Source organism: Oncorhynchus masou, chromosome 2 (genome assembly GCF_036934945.1).
Source record: "Oncorhynchus masou masou isolate Uvic2021 chromosome 2, UVic_Omas_1.1, whole genome shotgun sequence".
NCBI lineage: Eukaryota > Metazoa > Chordata > Actinopteri > Salmoniformes > Salmonidae > Oncorhynchus > Oncorhynchus masou.
Genome location: NC_088213.1, coordinates 782,082 through 803,138, shown reverse-complemented (window position 1 = coordinate 803,138; position 21,057 = coordinate 782,082). Strand labels below are relative to the sequence as shown.

The 21,057-nt window shown below is 45.2% G+C and overlaps 1 protein-coding gene across 1 annotated transcript in view; it reads left to right on the top strand.

The window, feature by feature from the left end:
• Positions 1-21,057, top strand: part of LOC135554277 (aminopeptidase N-like) — an 88,415-nt gene that overhangs the window by 12,559 nt on the left and 54,799 nt on the right. Inside the window, exon 3 of the mRNA XM_064986480.1 lies at positions 4,182-4,321. Coding sequence (XP_064842552.1) covers positions 4,182-4,321 — 140 coding nt within the window. The remainder of the gene's footprint in view (positions 1-4,181; positions 4,322-21,057) is intronic.

Sequence of the window (21,057 nt, the reverse complement as noted above, 5' to 3'; positions counted from 1 at the left end):
GTCACGGTAGGGATCTGAACTCCTGTTGCTGGGGAAACCAACATGTTGTCACGGTAGGGAGCTGACCTCCTGTTGCTGGGGAAACCAACATGTTGTCACGGTAGGGATCTGAACTCCTGTTGCTGGGGAAACCAACGTGTTGTCACGGTAGGGATCTGAACTCCTGTTGCTGGGGTAACCAACGTGTTGTCACGGTAGGGATCTGACCTCCTGTTGCTGGGGAAACCAACGTGTTGTCACAGTAGGGATCTGACCTCATGTTGCTGGAGAAACCAACATGTTGTCACGGTAGGGATCTGACCTCCTGTTGCCGTGGAAACCAACGTGTTGTCACGGTAGGGATCTGACCTCCTGTTGCTGGGGAAACCAACGTGTTGTCACGGTAGGGATCTGAACTCCTGTTGCTGGGGAAACCAACATGTTGTCACAGTAGGGATCTGACCTCATGTTGCTGGGGAAACCAACATGTTGTCACGGTAGGGATCTGAACTCCTGTTGCTGGGGAAACCAACATGTTGTCACAGTAGGGATCTGACCTCATGTTGCTGGAGAAACCAACATGTTGTCACGGTAGGGATCTGAACTCCTATTGCTGGGGAAACCAACGTGTTGTCACGGTAGGGATCTGAACTCTTGTTGCCGTGGAAACCAACGTGTTGTCACGGTAGGGATCTGAACTCCTGTTGCTGGGGAAACCAACGTGTTGTCACAGTTGGGATCTGAACTCCTGTTGCTGGGGAAACCAACGTGTTGTCACGGTAGGGATCTGAACTCCTGTTGCTGGGGAAACCAATGTGTTGTCACGGTAGGGATCTGAACTCCTGTTGCTGGGGAAACCAACATGTTGTCACGGTAGGGAGCTGACCTCCTGTTGCTGGGGAAACCAACATGTTGTCACGGTAGGGATCTGAACTCCTGTTGCTGGGGAAACCAATGTGTTGTCACAGTAGGGATCTGAACTCCTGTTGCTGGGGAAACCAATGTGTTGTCACAGTAGGGATCTGAACTCCTGTTGCTGGGGAAACCAATGTGTTGTCACAGTAGGGATCTGAACTCCTGTTGCTGGGGAAACCAATGTGTTATCACAGTAGGGATCTGAACTCCTGTTGCTGGGGAAACCAATGTGTTATCACAGTAGGGATCTGAACTCCTGTTGCTGGGGAAACCAATGTGTTGTCACGGTAGGGATCTGAACTCCTGTTGCTGGGGAAACCAACATGTTGTCACGGTAGGGAGCTGACCTCCTGTTGCTGGGGAAACCAACATGTTGTCACGGTAGGGATCTGAACTCCTGTTGCTGGGGAAACCAATGTGTTGTCACAGTAGGGATCTGAACTCCTGTTGCTGGGGAAACCAATGTGTTGTCACGGTAGGGATCTGAACTCCTGTTGCTGGGGAAACCAATGTGTTGTCACAGTAGGGATCTGAACTCCTGTTGCTGGGGAAACCAACGTGTTGACACGGTAGGGATCTGAACTCCTGTTGCTGGGGAAACCAATGTGTTGTCACAGTAGGGATCTGAACTCCTGTTGCTGGGGAAACCAATGTTTTGTCACAGAAGGGATCTGAACTCCTGTTGCTGGGGAAACCAATGTGTTGTCACAGTAGGGATCTGATCTCCTGTTGCTGGGGAAACCAATGTGTTGTCACAGTAGGGATCTGAACTCCTGTTGCTGGGGAAACCAACGTGTTGTCACGGTAGGGATCTGAACTCCTGTTGCTGGGGTAACCAACGTGTTGTCACGGTAGGGATCTGACCTCCTGTTGCTGGGGAAACCAACGTGTTGTCACGGTAGGGATCTGACCTCATGTTGCTGGGGAAACCAACATGTTGTCACGGTAGGGATCTGAACTCCTGTTGCTGGGGAAACCAACGTGTTGACACGGTAGGGATCTGAACTCCTGTTGCTGGGGAAACCAATGTTTTGTCACAGAAGGGATCTGAACTCCTGTTGCTGGGGAAACCAATGTGTTGTCACGGTAGGGATCTGAACTCCTGTTGCTGGGGAAACCAATGTGTTGTCACAGTAGGGATCTGAACTCCTGTTGCTGGGGAAACCAACGTGTTGTCACGGTAGGGATCTGAACTCCTGTTGCTGGGGTAACCAACGTGTTGTCACGGTAGGGATCTGACCTCCTGTTGCTGGGGAAACAAACGTGTTGTCACGGTAGGGATCTGACCTCATGTTGCTGGGGAAACCAACATGTTGTCACGGTAGGGATCTGAACTCCTGTTGCTGGGGAAACCAACATGTTGTCACGGTAGGGATCTGACCTCCTGTTGCTGGGGAAACCAACATGTTGTCATGGTAGGGATCTGACCTCCTGTTGCTGGGGAAACCAACATGTTGTCACGGTAGGGATCTGAACTCCTATTGCTGGGGAAACCAACATGTTGTCACGGTAGGGATCTGACCTCCTGTTGCTGGGGAAACCAACGTGTTGTCACGGTAGGGATCTGACCTCCTGTTGCTGGGGAAACCAACGTGTTGTCACGGTAGGGATCTGAACTCCTATTGCTGGGGAAACCAACATGTTGTCACGGTAGGGATCTGAACTCCTATTGCTGGGGAAACCAACGTGTTGTCACGGTAGGGATCTGACCTCCTGTTGCTGGGGAAACCAACGTGTTGTCACGGTAGGGATCTGAACTCCTGTTGCTGGGGAAACTAACATGTTGTCACGGTAGGGATCTGACCTCCTATTGCTGGGGAAACCAACGTGTTGTCACGGTAGGGATCTGAACTCCTGTTGCTGGGGAAACCAACATGTTGTCACGGTAGGGATCTGACCTCCTGTTGCTGGGGAAACCAACATGTTGTCACGGTAGGGATCTGAACTCCTATTGCTGGGGAAACCAACATGTTGTCACGGTAGGGATCTGAACTCCTATTGCTGGGGAAACCAACATGTTGTCACAGTAGGGATCTGACCTCATGTTGCTGGAGAAACCAACATGTTGTCACGGTAGGGATCTGAACTCCTATTGCTGGGGAAACCAACGTGTTGTCACGGTAGGGATCTGAACTCTTGTTGCCGTGGAAACCAACGTGTTGTCACGGTAGGGATCTGAACTCCTGTTGCTGGGGAAACCAACGTGTTGTCACGGTTGGGATCTGAACTCCTGTTGCTGGGGAAACCAACGTGTTGTCACGGTAGGGATCTGAACTCCTGTTGCTGGGGAAACCAATGTGTTGTCACAGTAGGGATCTGAACTCCTGTTGCTGGGGAAACCAATGTGTTGTCACGGTAGGGATCTGAACTCCTGTTGCTGGGGAAACCAATGTGTTGTCACGGTAGGGATCTGAAATCCTGTTGCTGGGGAAACCAATGTGTTGTCACAGTAGGGATCTGAACTCCTGTTGCTGGGGAAACCAATGTGTTGTCACGGTAGGGATCTGAACTCCTGTTGCTGGGGAAACCAATGTGTTGTCACGGTAGGGATCTGAACTCCTGTTGCTGGGGAAACCAACGTGTTGTCACGGTAGGGATCTGAACTCCTGTTGCTGGGGAAACCAACGTGTTGTCACGGTAGGGATCTGAACTACTGTTGCTGGGGAAACCAACGTGTTGACACGGTAGGGATCTGAACTACTGTTGCTGGGGAAACCAACGTGTTGACACGGTAGGTGTATGAACTCCTGTTGCTGGGGAAACTAACATTTTGTCACGGTAGGGATCTGAACTCCTGTTGCTGGGGAAACCAACGTGTTGACACGGTAGGTGTCTGAACTACTGTTGCTGGGGAAACCAACGTGTTGTCACGGTAGGGATCTGAACTCCTGTTGCTGGGGAAACCAACGTGTTGTCACGGTAGGGATCTGAACTCCTGTTGCTGGGGTAACCAACGTGTTGACACGGTAGGTGTCTGAACTACTGTTGCTGGGGAAACCAACGTGTTGTCACGGTTGGGATCTGAACTCCTGTTGCTGGGGAAACCAACGTGTTGTCACGGTAGGGATCTGAACTCCTATTGCTGGGGAAACCAACATGTTGTCACGGTAGTGATCTGAACTCCTGTTGCTGGGGAAACCAACGTGTTGTCACGGTAGGGATCTGAACTACTGTTGCTGGGGAAACCAACGTGTTGTCACGGTAGGGATCTGAACTACTGTTGCTGGGGAAACCAACGTGTTGTCTCTGCTACGCTCACTAACCTGTATCTCTCTCTTCACCTGTAGCCTCAGTCAATGTCACTGTCAACGGCCAGGATGTTACTCGGACCAGCTTCCAACCCACACCCCTCATGTCAACCTACCTACTCGCCTTTGTCGTCAGTGAGTTCGGTTTCATCCAGTCACCAGAAGGGGAAAAAGTTTTGGTACATATTTTTTGTCAATTAATCTGCTCTTGTTCTTATTTGTCTGCGTTAGCTGCTCTGGGATGAAGTTTCCCCAAGTTACAGATCTAGGATCAGTTTCCCTTCCCCCAAACCTTACTTCAGTTATCCCAGAACTAAAATGTTGCATAATTTGGTCAGGTGTCTATGTAGTCTGTTCACGAGAGATTACCCAAATCTAACCTTAAAGGGATACTGCTCTTGGAAAGTAGATAAAGGGCCTCATTGCCAAACTGATCCCAGATCAGCGTCTCTAGGGGCCACTTCAGTATACTCTGGCTTCAGGATGAGGGAGACATTATTGGATTGTTTCTCTGTGCTGCCCTCTGTCGGTCTCTACAGATCAGTACAGATAGTAAAGATCAGGGGCCTCATTTATAAAACGGACCGGATCAATTCTGATCTTAGGTATGACTGACTCAGAAAACCATGTATACGTAGTTATTATAAATCCTTACTTTGAGGTTGAAATGGTCATATCTCTACTCAGAGTCGAGACTTGGCGTTGAAATGGTCAGTGATTGTCCTGCTGGTTGTGCATGGCAATTCTTTCCCTTACAGTTTAAGGTCAAACCATTTATTTCCCCTACAGTTTAAGGTCAGACCATTTATTTCCCCTACAGTTTAAGGTCAGACCATTTATTTCCCCTACAGCTTAAGGTCAGACCATTTATTTCCCCTACAGTTTAAGGTCAGACCATTTATTTCCCCTACAGTTTAAGGTCAGACCATTTATTTCCCCTACAGCTTAAGGTCAGACCATTTATTTTTCCCATCAGCCACAGTTCTGTCTTGCTGCTCCACCTCGTTCACTGCAGCGGTGACACACTCCCAAGACACCCGTTTGGCTTCGTCAACCCACTATTTAGTCCACCCAATAATACGTGTTGCCTGTCTTCAATCTCCTCTCCCATCGCTGTGATCTCGTCTTCCACAGAGTTAGCTCTTCTCTTTTGGTCCATGGCTATTCCTGTCTAAACCCTCATATGTTCTAGCATTCTATAAGGGAAAATCGCCGATTGTAAGGCACGTTCAGGTGCCTTCAATTTGAAGTTAATTAGAGATTTATAGATCACAAGACCGTACGTTACAAATGGGCTTCTTAGAACCTGCGTCATCAATTGTTTTTATGCTCAATATCTTTTATGAATCCAACATGAGCACACTGTCGGAAATCATTTTACGACTAAGTTCAAGTATAAATCTATTTACATGTTTTATAAATGAGGCCCCAGGGTACATGATGTTTTATAAATGATACCCCAGGGTACATGATGTTTTATAAATGATACCCCAGGGTACATGATGTTTTATAAATGATACCCCAGGGTACAGGATGTTTTATAAACGAGGCCCAGGGTACAGGATGTTTTATAAATGATACCCCAGGGTACAGGATGTTTTATAAATGAGGCCCCAGGGTACAGGATGTTTTATAAACGAGGCCCAGGGTACAGGATGTTTTATAAATGATACCCCAGGGTACAGGATGTTTTATAAATGATACCCCAGGGTACAGGATGTTTTATAAATGAGGCCCCAGGGTACAGGATGTTTTATAAATGAGGCCCCAGGGTACAGGATGTTTTATAAACGAGGCCCAGGGTACATGATGTTTTATAAATGATACCCCAGGGTACAGGATGTTTTATAAATGAGGCCCCAGGGTACAGGATGTTTTATAAATGAGGCCCCAGGGTACAGGATGTTTTATAAACGAGGCCCAGGGTACAGGATGTTTTATAAATGAGGCCCCAGGGTACAGGATGTTTTATAAATGAGGCCCCAGGGTACAGGATGTTTTATAAACGAGGCCCAGGGTACAGGATGTTTTATAAATGATACCCCAGGGTACATGATGTTTTATAAATGATACCCCAGGGTACATGATGTTTTATAAATGATACCCCAGTGTACAGGATGTTTTATAAATGAGGCCCCAGGGTACAGGATGTTTTATAAACGAGGCCCCAGGGTACAGGATGTTTTATAAATGAGGCCCCAGGGTACAGGATGTTTTATAAATGAGGCCCCAGGGTACAGGATGTTTTATAAACGAGGCCCAGGGTACAGGATGTTTTATAAATGAGGCCCCAGGGTACAGGATGTTTTATAAATGAGGCCCAGGGTAGAGGATGTTTTATAAATGAGGCCACAGGGTACAGGATGTTTTATAAATGAGGCCCAGGGTACAGGATGTTTTATAAATGAGGCCCAGGGTACAGGATGTTTTATAAATGATACCCCAGGGTACAGGATGTTTTATAAATGATACCCCAGGGTACAGGATGTTTTATAAATGAGGCCCAGGGTACAGGATGTTTTATAAATGATACCCCAGGGTACAGGATGTTTTATAAACGAGGCCCAGGGTACAGGATGTTTTATAAATGATACCCCAGGGTACATGATGTTTTATAAATGATACCCCAGGGTACAGGATGTTTTATAAACGAGGCCCAGGGTACAGGATGTTTTATAAATGATACCCCAGGGTACAGGATGTTTTATAAATGAGGCCCCAGGGTACAGGATGTTTTATAAACGAGGCCCAGGGTACAGGATGTTTTATAAACGAGGCCCAGGGTACAGGATGTTTTATAAATGAGGCCCAGGGTACAGGATGTTTTATAAACGAGGCCCCAGGGTACAGGATGTTTTATAAATGAGGCCCAGGGTACAGGATGTTTTATAAACGAGGCCCCAGGGTACAGGATGTTTTATAAACGAGGCCACAGGGTACAGGATGTTTTATAAACGAGGCCCAGGGTACAGGATGTTTTATAAATGATACCCCAGGGTACAGGATGTTTTATAAATGAGGCCCCAGGGTACAGGATGTTTTATAAATGAGGCCCCAGGGTACAGGATGTTTTATAAACGAGGCCCAGGGTACAGGATGTTTTATAAATGAGGCCCCAGGGTACAGGATGTTTTATAAATGAGGCCCCAGGGTACAGGATGTTTTATAAACGAGGCCCCAGGGTACAGGATGTTTTATAAATGATACCCCAGGGTACAGGATGTTTTATAAATGAGGCCCCAGGGTACAGGATGTTTTATAAATGAGGCCCCAGGGTACAGGATGTTTTATAAACGAGGCCCAGGGTACAGGATGTTTTATAAATGAGGCCCCAGGGTACAGGATGTTTTATAAATGAGGCCCAGGGTAGAGGATGTTTTATAAATGAGGCCACAGGGTACAGGATGTTTTATAAATGAGGCCCCAGGGTACAGGATGTTTTATAAACGAGGCCCAGGGTACAGGATGTTTTATAAATGATACCCCAGGGTACAGGATGTTTTATAAATGAGGCCCCAGGGTACAGGATGTTTTATAAACGAGGCCCCAGGGTACAGGATGTTTTATAAATGAGGCCCCAGGGTACAGGATGTTTTATAAATGAGGCCCAGGGTAGAGGATGTTTTATAAATGAGGCCACAGGGTACAGGATGTTTTATAAATGAGGCCCCAGGGTACAGGATGTTTTATAAACGAGGCCCAGGGTACAGGATGTTTTATAAATGATACCCCAGGGTACAGGATGTTTTATAAATGAGGCCCCAGGGTACAGGATGTTTTATAAACGAGGCCCCAGGGTACAGGATGTTTTATAAATGATACCCCAGGGTACAGGATGTTTTATAAACGAGGCCCAGGGTACAGGATGTTTTATAAATGATACCCCAGGGTACAGGATGTTTTATAAACGAGGCCCCAGGGTACAGGATGTTTTATAAACGAGGCCCCAGGGTACAGGATGTTTTATAAATGAGGCCCCAGGGTACAGGATGTTTTATAAATGAGGCCCAGGGTACAGGATGTTTTATAAACGAGGCCCCAGGGTACAGGATGTTTTATAAACGAGGCCCAGGGTACAGGATGTTTTATAAACGAGGCCCCAAGGTACAGGATGTTTTATAAATGAGGCCCAGGGTACAGGATGTTTTATAAATGAGGCCCCAGGGTACAGGATGTTTTATAAACGAGGCCCCAGGGTACAGGATGTTTTATAAATGAGGCCCAGGGTACAGGATGTTTTATAAATGAGGCCCAGGGTACAGGATGTTTTATAAATGAGGCCCCAGGGTACAGGATGTTTTATAAATGAGGCCCCAGGGTACAGGATGTTTTATAAATGAGGCCCCAGGGTACATGATGTTTTATAAATGATACCCCAGGGTACAGGATGTTTTATAAACGAGGCCCCAGGGTACAGGATGTTTTATAAACGAGGCCCAGGGTACAGGATGTTTTATAAATGATACCCCAGGGTACAGGATGTTTTATAAATGATACCCCAGGGTACAGGATGTTTTATAAATGAGGCCCCAGGGTACAGGATGTTTTATAAATGAGGCCCAGGGTAGAGGATGTTTTATAAATGAGGCCACAGGGTACAGGATGTTTTATAAATGAGGCCCAGGGTACAGGATGTTTTATAAATGAGGCCCAGGGTACAGGATGTTTTATAAATGATACCCCAGGGTACAGGATGTTTTATAAATGATACCCCAGGGTACAGGATGTTTTATAAATGAGGCCCAGGGTACAGGATGTTTTATAAATGATACCCCAGGGTACAGGATGTTTTATAAACGAGGCCCAGGGTACAGGATGTTTTATAAATGATACCCCAGGGTACATGATGTTTTATAAATGATACCCCAGGGTACAGGATGTTTTATAAACGAGGCCCAGGGTACAGGATGTTTTATAAATGATACCCCAGGGTACAGGATGTTTTATAAATGAGGCCCCAGGGTACAGGATGTTTTATAAACGAGGCCCAGGGTACAGGATGTTTTATAAACGAGGCCCAGGGTACAGGATGTTTTATAAATGAGGCCCAGGGTACAGGATGTTTTATAAACGAGGCCCCAGGGTACAGGATGTTTTATAAATGAGGCCCAGGGTACAGGATGTTTTATAAACGAGGCCCCAGGGTACAGGATGTTTTATAAACGAGGCCACAGGGTACAGGATGTTTTATAAACGAGGCCCAGGGTACAGGATGTTTTATAAATGATACCCCAGGGTACAGGATGTTTTATAAATGAGGCCCCAGGGTACAGGATGTTTTATAAATGAGGCCCCAGGGTACAGGATGTTTTATAAACGAGGCCCAGGGTACAGGATGTTTTATAAATGAGGCCCCAGGGTACAGGATGTTTTATAAATGAGGCCCCAGGGTACAGGATGTTTTATAAACGAGGCCCCAGGGTACAGGATGTTTTATAAATGATACCCCAGGGTACAGGATGTTTTATAAATGAGGCCCCAGGGTACAGGATGTTTTATAAATGAGGCCCCAGGGTACAGGATGTTTTATAAACGAGGCCCAGGGTACAGGATGTTTTATAAATGAGGCCCCAGGGTACAGGATGTTTTATAAATGAGGCCCAGGGTAGAGGATGTTTTATAAATGAGGCCACAGGGTACAGGATGTTTTATAAATGAGGCCCCAGGGTACAGGATGTTTTATAAACGAGGCCCAGGGTACAGGATGTTTTATAAATGATACCCCAGGGTACAGGATGTTTTATAAATGAGGCCCCAGGGTACAGGATGTTTTATAAACGAGGCCCCAGGGTACAGGATGTTTTATAAATGAGGCCCCAGGGTACAGGATGTTTTATAAATGAGGCCCAGGGTAGAGGATGTTTTATAAATGAGGCCACAGGGTACAGGATGTTTTATAAATGAGGCCCCAGGGTACAGGATGTTTTATAAACGAGGCCCAGGGTACAGGATGTTTTATAAATGATACCCCAGGGTACAGGATGTTTTATAAATGAGGCCCCAGGGTACAGGATGTTTTATAAACGAGGCCCCAGGGTACAGGATGTTTTATAAATGATACCCCAGGGTACAGGATGTTTTATAAACGAGGCCCAGGGTACAGGATGTTTTATAAATGATACCCCAGGGTACAGGATGTTTTATAAACGAGGCCCCAGGGTACAGGATGTTTTATAAACGAGGCCCCAGGGTACAGGATGTTTTATAAATGAGGCCCCAGGGTACAGGATGTTTTATAAATGAGGCCCAGGGTACAGGATGTTTTATAAACGAGGCCCCAGGGTACAGGATGTTTTATAAACGAGGCCCAGGGTACAGGATGTTTTATAAACGAGGCCCCAAGGTACAGGATGTTTTATAAATGAGGCCCAGGGTACAGGATGTTTTATAAATGAGGCCCCAGGGTACAGGATGTTTTATAAACGAGGCCCCAGGGTACAGGATGTTTTATAAATGAGGCCCAGGGTACAGGATGTTTTATAAATGAGGCCCAGGGTACAGGATGTTTTATAAATGAGGCCCCAGGGTACAGGATGTTTTATAAATGAGGCCCCAGGGTACAGGATGTTTTATAAATGAGGCCCCAGGGTACATGATGTTTTATAAATGATACCCCAGGGTACAGGATGTTTTATAAACGAGGCCCCAGGGTACAGGATGTTTTATAAACGAGGCCCAGGGTACAGGATGTTTTATAAATGATACCCCAGGGTACAGGATGTTTTATAAATGATACCCCAGGGTACAGGATGTTTTATAAACGAGGCCCAGGGTACAGGATGTTTTATAAATGATACCCCAGGGTACAGGATGTTTTATAAACGAGGCCCCAGGGTACAGGATGTTTTATAAACGAGGCCCCAGGGTACAGGATGTTTTATAAATGAGGCCCCAGGGTACAGGATGTTTTATAAATGAGGCCCAGGGTACAGGATGTTTTATAAACGAGGCCCCAGGGTACAGGATGTTTTATAAACGAGGCCCAGGGTACAGGATGTTTTATAAACGAGGCCCCAAGGTACAGGATGTTTTATAAATGAGGCCCAGGGTACAGGATGTTTTATAAATGAGGCCCAGGGTACAGGATGTTTTATAAACGAGGCCCCAGGGTACAGGATGTTTTATAAATGAGGCCCAGGGTACAGGATGTTTTATAAATGAGGCCCAGGGTACAGGATGTTTTATAAATGAGGCCCCAGGGTACAGGATGTTTTATAAATGAGGCCCCAGGGTACAGGATGTTTTATAAATGAGGACCAGGGTACAGGATGTTTTATAAATGATACCCCAGGGTACAGGATGTTTTATAAATGATACCCCAGGGTACATGATGTTTTATAAATGATACCCCAGGGTACATGATGTTTTATAAATGATACCCCAGGGTACAGGATGTTTTATAAACGAGGCCCCAGGGTACAGGATGTTTTATAAATGAGGCCCCAGGGTACAGGATGTTTTATAAACGAGGCCCCAGGGTACATGATGTTTTATAAATGATACCCCAGGGTACAGGATGTTTTATAAATGATACCCCAGGGTACAGGATGTTTTATAAACGAGGCCCAGGGTACAGGATGTTTTATAAATGATACCCCAGGGTACAGGATGTTTTATAAACGAGGCCCCAGGGTACAGGATGTTTTATAAACGAGGCCCCAGGGTACAGGATGTTTTATAAATGAGGCCCCAGGGTACAGGATGTTTTATAAATGAGGCCCAGGGTACAGGATGTTTTATAAACGAGGCCCCAGGGTACAGGATGTTTTATAAACGAGGCCCAGGGTACAGGATGTTTTATAAACGAGGCCCCAAGGTACAGGATGTTTTATAAATGAGGCCCAGGGTACAGGATGTTTTATAAATGAGGCCCAGGGTACAGGATGTTTTATAAACGAGGCCCCAGGGTACAGGATGTTTTATAAATGAGGCCCAGGGTACAGGATGTTTTATAAATGAGGCCCAGGGTACAGGATGTTTTATAAATGAGGCCCAGGGTACAGGATGTTTTATAAATGAGGCCCAGGGTACAGGATGTTTTATAAATGAGGCCCAGGGTACAGGATGTTTTATAAATGAGGCCCCAGGGTACAGGATGTTTTATAAATGATACCCCAGGGTACAGGATGTTTTATAAACGAGGCCCCAGGGTACAGGATGTTTTATAAATGAGGCCCCAGGGTACAGGATGTTTTATAAATGATACCCCAGGGTACAGGATGTTTTATAAATGATACCCCAGGGTACAGGATGTTTTATAAACGAGGCCCCAGGGTACAGGATGTTTTATAAATGAGGCCCAGGGTACAGGATGTTTTATAAATGATACCCCAGGGTACAGGATGTTTTATAAATGATACCCAGGGTACAGGATGTTTTATAAATGATACCCCAGGGTACATGATGTTTTATAAACGAGGCCCCAGGGTACAGGATGTTTTATAAATGAGGCCCAGGGTACAGGATGTTTTATAAATGAGGCCCCAGGGTACAGGATGTTTTATAAACGAGGCCCCAGGGTACAGGATGTTTTATAAACGAGGCCCCAGGGTACAGGATGTTTTATAAATGATACCCCAGGGTACAGGATGTTTTATAAATGAGGCCCAGGGTACAGGATGTTTTATAAACGAGGCCCCAGGGTACAGGATGTTTTATAAACGAGGCCACAGGGTACAGGATGTTTTATAAATGATACCCCAGGGTACAGGATGTTTTATAAATGATACCCAGGGTACAGGATGTTTTATAAATGATACCCCAGGGTACATGATGTTTTATAAACGAGGCCCCAGGGTACAGGATGTTTTATAAATGAGGCCCAGGGTACAGGATGTTTTATAAATGAGGCCCCAGGGTACAGGATGTTTTATAAACGAGGCCCCAGGGTACAGGATGTTTTATAAACGAGGCCCCAGGGTACAGGATGTTTTATAAATGATACCCCAGGGTACAGGATGTTTTATAAATGAGGCCCAGGGTACAGGATGTTTTATAAATGAGGCCCCAGGGTACAGGATGTTTTATAAACGAGGCCCCAGGGTACAGGATGTTTTATAAACGAGGCCCCAGGGTACAGGATGTTTTATAAATGATACCCCAGGGTACAGGATTTTATAAATGAGGCCCAGGGTACAGGATGTTTTATAAACGAGGCCCCAGGGTACAGGATGTTTTATAAATGAGGCCCCAGGGTACAGGATGTTTTATAAATGATACCCCAGGGTACAGGATGTTTTATAAATGAGGCCCAGGGTACAGGATGTTTTATAAATGATACCCCAGGGTACAGGATGTTTTATAAATGAGGCCCAGGGTACAGGATGTTTTATAAATGAGGCCCAGGGTACAGGATGTTTTATAAATGATACCCCAGGGTACAGGATGTTTTATAAATGATACCCCAGGGTACAGGATGTTTTATAAATGAGGCCCCAGGGTACAGGATGTTTTATAAATGAGGCCCCAGGGTACAGGATGTTTTATAAATGATACCCCAGGGTACAGGATGTTTTATAAATGAGGCCCCAGGGTACAGGATGTTTTATAAATGAGGCCCCAGGGTACAGGATGTTTTATAAATGAGGCCCCAGGGTACAGGATGTTTTATAAACGAGGCCCAGGGTACAGGATGTTTTATAAACGAGGCCCCAGGGTACAGGATGTTTTATAAATGAGGCCCAGGGTACAGGATGTTTTATAAACGAGGCCCAGGGTACAGGATGTTTTATAAACGAGGCCCCAGGGTACAGGATGTTTTATAAATGATACCCCAGGGTACAGGATGTTTTATAAATGATACCCCAGGGTACAGGATGTTTTATAAACGAGGCCCCAGGGTACAGGATGTTTTATAAATGAGGCCCCAGGGTACATGATGTTTTATAAATGATACCCCAGGGTACAGGATGTTTTATAAACGAGGCCCCAGGGTACAGGATGTTTTATAAATGAGGCCCCAGGGTACAGGATGTTTTATAAACGAGGCCCAGGGTACAGGATGTTTTATAAATGATACCCCAGGGTACAGGATGTTTTATAAATGAGGCCCCAGGGTACAGGATGTTTTATAAACGAGGCCCCAGGGTACAGGATGTTTTATAAATGATACCCCAGGGTACAGGATGTTTTATAAACGAGGCCCAGGGTACAGGATGTTTTATAAATGATACCCCAGGGTACAGGATGTTTTATAAACGAGGCCCCAGGGTACAGGATGTTTTATAAACGAGGCCCCAGGGTACAGGATGTTTTATAAATGAGGCCCCAGGGTACAGGATGTTTTATAAATGAGGCCCAGGGTACAGGATGTTTTATAAACGAGGCCCCAGGGTACAGGATGTTTTATAAACGAGGCCCCAAGGTACAGGATGTTTTATAAATGAGGCCCAGGGTACAGGATGTTTTATAAATGAGGCCCCAGGGTACAGGATGTTTTATAAACGAGGCCCCAGGGTACAGGATGTTTTATAAATGAGGCCCAGGGTACAGGATGTTTTATAAATGAGGCCCAGGGTACAGGATGTTTTATAAACGAGGCCCAGGGTACAGGATGTTTTATAAATGATACCCCAGGGTACAGGATGTTTTATAAATGAGGCCCCAGGGTACAGGATGTTTTATAAACGAGGCCCCAGGGTACAGGATGTTTTATAAATGATACCCCAGGGTACAGGATGTTTTATAAACGAGGCCCAGGGTACAGGATGTTTTATAAATGATACCCCAGGGTACAGGATGTTTTATAAACGAGGCCCCAGGGTACAGGATGTTTTATAAACGAGGCCCCAGGGTACAGGATGTTTTATAAATGAGGCCCCAGGGTACAGGATGTTTTATAAATGAGGCCCAGGGTACAGGATGTTTTATAAACGAGGCCCCAGGGTACAGGATGTTTTATAAACGAGGCCCCAAGGTACAGGATGTTTTATAAATGAGGCCCAGGGTACAGGATGTTTTATAAATGAGGCCCCAGGGTACAGGATGTTTTATAAACGAGGCCCCAGGGTACAGGATGTTTTATAAATGAGGCCCAGGGTACAGGATGTTTTATAAATGAGGCCCAGGGTACAGGATGTTTTATAAATGAGGCCCCAGGGTACAGGATGTTTTATAAATGAGGCCCCAGGGTACAGGATGTTTTATAAATGAGGCCCCAGGGTACATGATGTTTTATAAATGATACCCCAGGGTACAGGATGTTTTATAAACGAGGCCCCAGGGTACAGGATGTTTTATAAACGAGGCCCAGGGTACAGGATGTTTTATAAATGATACCCCAGGGTACAGGATGTTTTATAAATGATACCCCAGGGTACAGGATGTTTTATAAACGAGGCCCAGGGTACAGGATGTTTTATAAATGATACCCCAGGGTACAGGATGTTTTATAAACGAGGCCCCAGGGTACAGGATGTTTTATAAACGAGGCCCCAGGGTACAGGATGTTTTATAAATGAGGCCCCAGGGTACAGGATGTTTTATAAATGAGGCCCAGGGTACAGGATGTTTTATAAACGAGGCCCCAGGGTACAGGATGTTTTATAAACGAGGCCCAGGGTACAGGATGTTTTATAAACGAGGCCCCAAGGTACAGGATGTTTTATAAATGAGGCCCAGGGTACAGGATGTTTTATAAATGAGGCCCAGGGTACAGGATGTTTTATAAACGAGGCCCCAGGGTACAGGATGTTTTATAAATGAGGCCCAGGGTACAGGATGTTTTATAAATGAGGCCCAGGGTACAGGATGTTTTATAAATGAGGCCCCAGGGTACAGGATGTTTTATAAATGAGGCCCCAGGGTACAGGATGTTTTATAAATGAGGCCCAGGGTACAGGATGTTTTATAAATGATACCCCAGGGTACAGGATGTTTTATAAATGATACCCCAGGGTACATGATGTTTTATAAATGATACCCCAGGGTACATGATGTTTTATAAATGATACCCCAGGGTACAGGATGTTTTATAAACGAGGCCCCAGGGTACAGGATGTTTTATAAATGAGGCCCCAGGGTACAGGATGTTTTATAAACGAGGCCCCAGGGTACATGATGTTTTATAAATGATACCCCAGGGTACAGGATGTTTTATAAATGATACCCCAGGGTACAGGATGTTTTATAAACGAGGCCCAGGGTACAGGATGTTTTATAAATGATACCCCAGGGTACAGGATGTTTTATAAACGAGGCCCCAGGGTACAGGATGTTTTATAAACGAGGCCCCAGGGTACAGGATGTTTTATAAATGAGGCCCCAGGGTACAGGATGTTTTATAAATGAGGCCCAGGGTACAGGATGTTTTATAAACGAGGCCCCAGGGTACAGGATGTTTTATAAACGAGGCCCAGGGTACAGGATGTTTTATAAACGAGGCCCCAAGGTACAGGATGTTTTATAAATGAGGCCCAGGGTACAGGATGTTTTATAAATGAGGCCCAGGGTACAGGATGTTTTATAAACGAGGCCCCAGGGTACAGGATGTTTTATAAATGAGGCCCAGGGTACAGGATGTTTTATAAATGAGGCCCAGGGTACAGGATGTTTTATAAATGAGGCCCAGGGTACAGGATGTTTTATAAATGAGGCCCCAGGGTACAGGATGTTTTATAAATGAGGCCCAGGGTACAGGATGTTTTATAAACGAGGCCCCAGGGTACAGGATGTTTTATAAACGAGGCCCCAAGGTACAGGATGTTTTATAAATGAGGCCCAGGGTACAGGATGTTTTATAAATGAGGCCCCAGGGTACAGGATGTTTTATAAACGAGGCCCCAGGGTACAGGATGTTTTATAAATGAGGCCCAGGGTACAGGATGTTTTATAAATGAGGCCCAGGGTACAGGATGTTTTATAAACGAGGCCCAGGGTACAGGATGTTTTATAAATGATACCCCAGGGTACAGGATGTTTTATAAATGAGGCCCCAGGGTACAGGATGTTTTATAAACGAGGCCCCAGGGTACAGGATGTTTTATAAATGATACCCCAGGGTACAGGATGTTTTATAAACGAGGCCCAGGGTACAGGATGTTTTATAAATGATACCCCAGGGTACAGGATGTTTTATAAACGAGGCCCCAGGGTACAGGATGTTTTATAAACGAGGCCCCAGGGTACAGGATGTTTTATAAATGAGGCCCCAGGGTACAGGATGTTTTATAAATGAGGCCCAGGGTACAGGATGTTTTATAAACGAGGCCCCAGGGTACAGGATGTTTTATAAACGAGGCCCCAAGGTACAGGATGTTTTATAAATGAGGCCCAGGGTACAGGATGTTTTATAAATGAGGCCCCAGGGTACAGGATGTTTTATAAACGAGGCCCCAGGGTACAGGATGTTTTATAAATGAGGCCCAGGGTACAGGATGTTTTATAAATGAGGCCCAGGGTACAGGATGTTTTATAAATGAGGCCCCAGGGTACAGGATGTTTTATAAATGAGGCCCCAGGGTACAGGATGTTTTATAAATGAGGCCCCAGGGTACATGATGTTTTATAAATGATACCCCAGGGTACAGGATGTTTTATAAACGAGGCCCCAGGGTACAGGATGTTTTATAAACGAGGCCCAGGGTACAGGATGTTTTATAAATGATACCCCAGGGTACAGGATGTTTTATAAATGATACCCCAGGGTACAGGATGTTTTATAAACGAGGCCCAGGGTACAGGATGTTTTATAAATGATACCCCAGGGTACAGGATGTTTTATAAACGAGGCCCCAGGGTACAGGATGTTTTATAAACGAGGCCCCAGGGTACAGGATGTTTTATAAATGAGGCCCCAGGGTACAGGATGTTTTATAAATGAGGCCCAGGGTACAGGATGTTTTATAAACGAGGCCCCAGGGTACAGGATGTTTTATAAACGAGGCCCAGGGTACAGGATGTTTTATAAACGAGGCCCCAAGGTACAGGATGTTTTATAAATGAGGCCCAGGGTACAGGATGTTTTATAAATGAGGCCCAGGGTACAGGATGTTTTATAAACGAGGCCCCAGGGTACAGGATGTTTTATAAATGAGGCCCAGGGTACAGGATGTTTTATAAATGAGGCCCAGGGTACAGGATGTTTTATAAATGAGGCCCCAGGGTACAGGATGTTTTATAAATGAGGCCCCAGGGTACAGGATGTTTTATAAATGAGGCCCAGGGTACAGGATGTTTTATAAATGATACCCCAGGGTACAGGATGTTTTATAAATGATACCCCAGGGTACATGATGTTTTATAAATGATACCCCAGGGTACATGATGTTTTATAAATGATACCCCAGGGTACAGGATGTTTTATAAACGAGGCCCCAGGGTACAGGATGTTTTATAAATGAGGCCCCAGGGTACAGGATGTTTTATAAACGAGGCCCCAGGGTACATGATGTTTTATAAATGATACCCCAGGGTACAGGATGTTTTATAAATGATACCCCAGGGTACAGGATGTTTTATAAACGAGGCCCAGGGTACAGGATGTTTTATAAATGATACCCCAGGGTACAGGATGTTTTATAAACGAGGCCCCAGGGTACAGGATGTTTTATAAACGAGGCCCCAGGGTACAGGATGTTTTATAAATGAGGCCCCAGGGTACAGGATGTTTTATAAATGAGGCCCAGGGTACAGGATGTTTTATAAACGAGGCCCCAGGGTACAGGATGTTTTATAAACGAGGCCCAGGGTACAGGATGTTTTATAAACGAGGCCCCAAGGTACAGGATGTTTTATAAATGAGGCCCAGGGTACAGGATGTTTTATAAATGAGGCCCAGGGTACAGGATGTTTTATAAACGAGGCCCCAGGGTACAGGATGTTTTATAAATGAGGCCCAGGGTACAGGATGTTTTATAAATGAGGCCCAGGGTACAGGATGTTTTATAAATGAGGCCCAGGGTACAGGATGTTTTATAAATGAGGCCCAGGGTACAGGATGTTTTATAAATGAGGCCCAGGGTACAGGATGTTTTATAAATGAGGCCCCAGGGTACAGGATGTTTTATAAATGATACCCCAGGGTACAGGATGTTTTATAAACGAGGCCCCAGGGTACAGGATGTTTTATAAATGAGGCCCCAGGGTACAGGATGTTTTATAAATGATACCCCAGGGTACAGGATGTTTTATAAATGATACCCCAGGGTACAGGATGTTTTATAAACGAGGCCCCAGGGTACAGGATGTTTTATAAATGAGGCCCAGGGTACAGGATGTTTTATAAATGATACCCCAGGGTACAGGATGTTTTATAAATGATACCCAGGGTACAGGATGTTTTATAAATGATACCCCAGGGTACATGATGTTTTATAAACGAGGCCCCAGGGTACAGGATGTTTTATAAATGAGGCCCAGGGTACAGGATGTTTTATAAATGAGGCCCCAGGGTACAGGATGTTTTATAAACGAGGCCCCAGGGTACAGGATGTTTTATAAACGAGGCCCCAGGGTACAGGATGTTTTATAAATGATACCCCAGGGTACAGGATGTTTTATAAATGAGGCCCAGGGTACAGGATGTTTTATAAACGAGGCCCCAGGGTACAGGATGTTTTATAAACGAGGCCACAGGGTACAGGATGTTTTATAAATGATACCCCAGGGTACAGGATGTTTTATAAATGATACCCAGGGTACAGGATGTTTTATAAATGATACCCCAGGGTACATGATGTTTTATAAACGAGGCCCCAGGGTACAGGATGTTTTATAAATGAGGCCCAGGGTACAGGATGTTTTATAAATGAGGCCCCAGGGTACAGGATGTTTTATAAACGAGGCCCCAGGGTACAGGATGTTTTATAAACGAGGCCCCAGGGTACAGGATGTTTTATAAATGATACCCCAGGGTACAGGATGTTTTATAAATGAGGCCCAGGGTACAGGATGTTTTATAAATGAGGCCCCAGGGTACAGGATGTTTTATAAACGAGGCCCCAGGGTACAGGATGTTTTATAAACGAGGCCCCAGGGTACAGGATGTTTTATAAACGAGGCCCCAGGGTACAGGATGTTTTATAAATGATACCCCAGGGTACAGGATGTTTTATAAATGAGGCCCAGGGTACAGGATGTTTTATAAACGAGGCCCCAGGGTACAGGATGTTTTATAAATGAGGCCCCAGGGTACAGGATGTTTTATAAATGATACCCCAGGGTACAGGATGTTTTATAAATGAGGCCCAGGGTACAGGATGTTTTATAAATGATACCCCAGGGTACAGGATGTTTTATAAATGAGGCCCAGGGTACAGGATGTTTTATAAATGAGGCCCAGGGTACAGGATGTTTTATAAATGATACCCCAGGGTACAGGATGTTTTATAAATGATACCCCAGGGTACAGGATGTTTTATAAATGAGGCCCCAGGGTACAGGATGTTTTATAAATGAGGCCCCAGGGTACAGGATGTTTTATAAATGATACCCCAGGGTACAGGATGTTTTATAAATGAGGCCCCAGGGTACAGGATGTTTTATAAATGAGGCCCCAGGGTACAGGATGTTTTATAAATGAGGCCCCAGGGTACAGGATGTTTTATAAACGAGGCCCAGGGTACAGGATGTTTTATAAACGAGGCCCCAGGGTACAGGATGTTTTATAAACGAGGCCCAGGGTACAGGATGTTTTATAAACGAGGCCCAGGGTACAGGATGTTTTATAAACGAGGCCCCAGGGTACAGGATGTTTTATAAATGATACCCCAGGGTACAGGATGTTTTATAAATGATACCCCAGGGTACAGGATGTTTTATAAACGAGGCCCCAGGGTACAGGATGTTTTATAAATGAGGCCCCAGGGTACATGATGTTTTATAAATGATACCCCAGGGTACAGGATGTTTTATAAACGAGGCCCCAGGGTACAGGATGTTTTATAAATGAGGCCCCAGGGTACATGATGTTTTATAA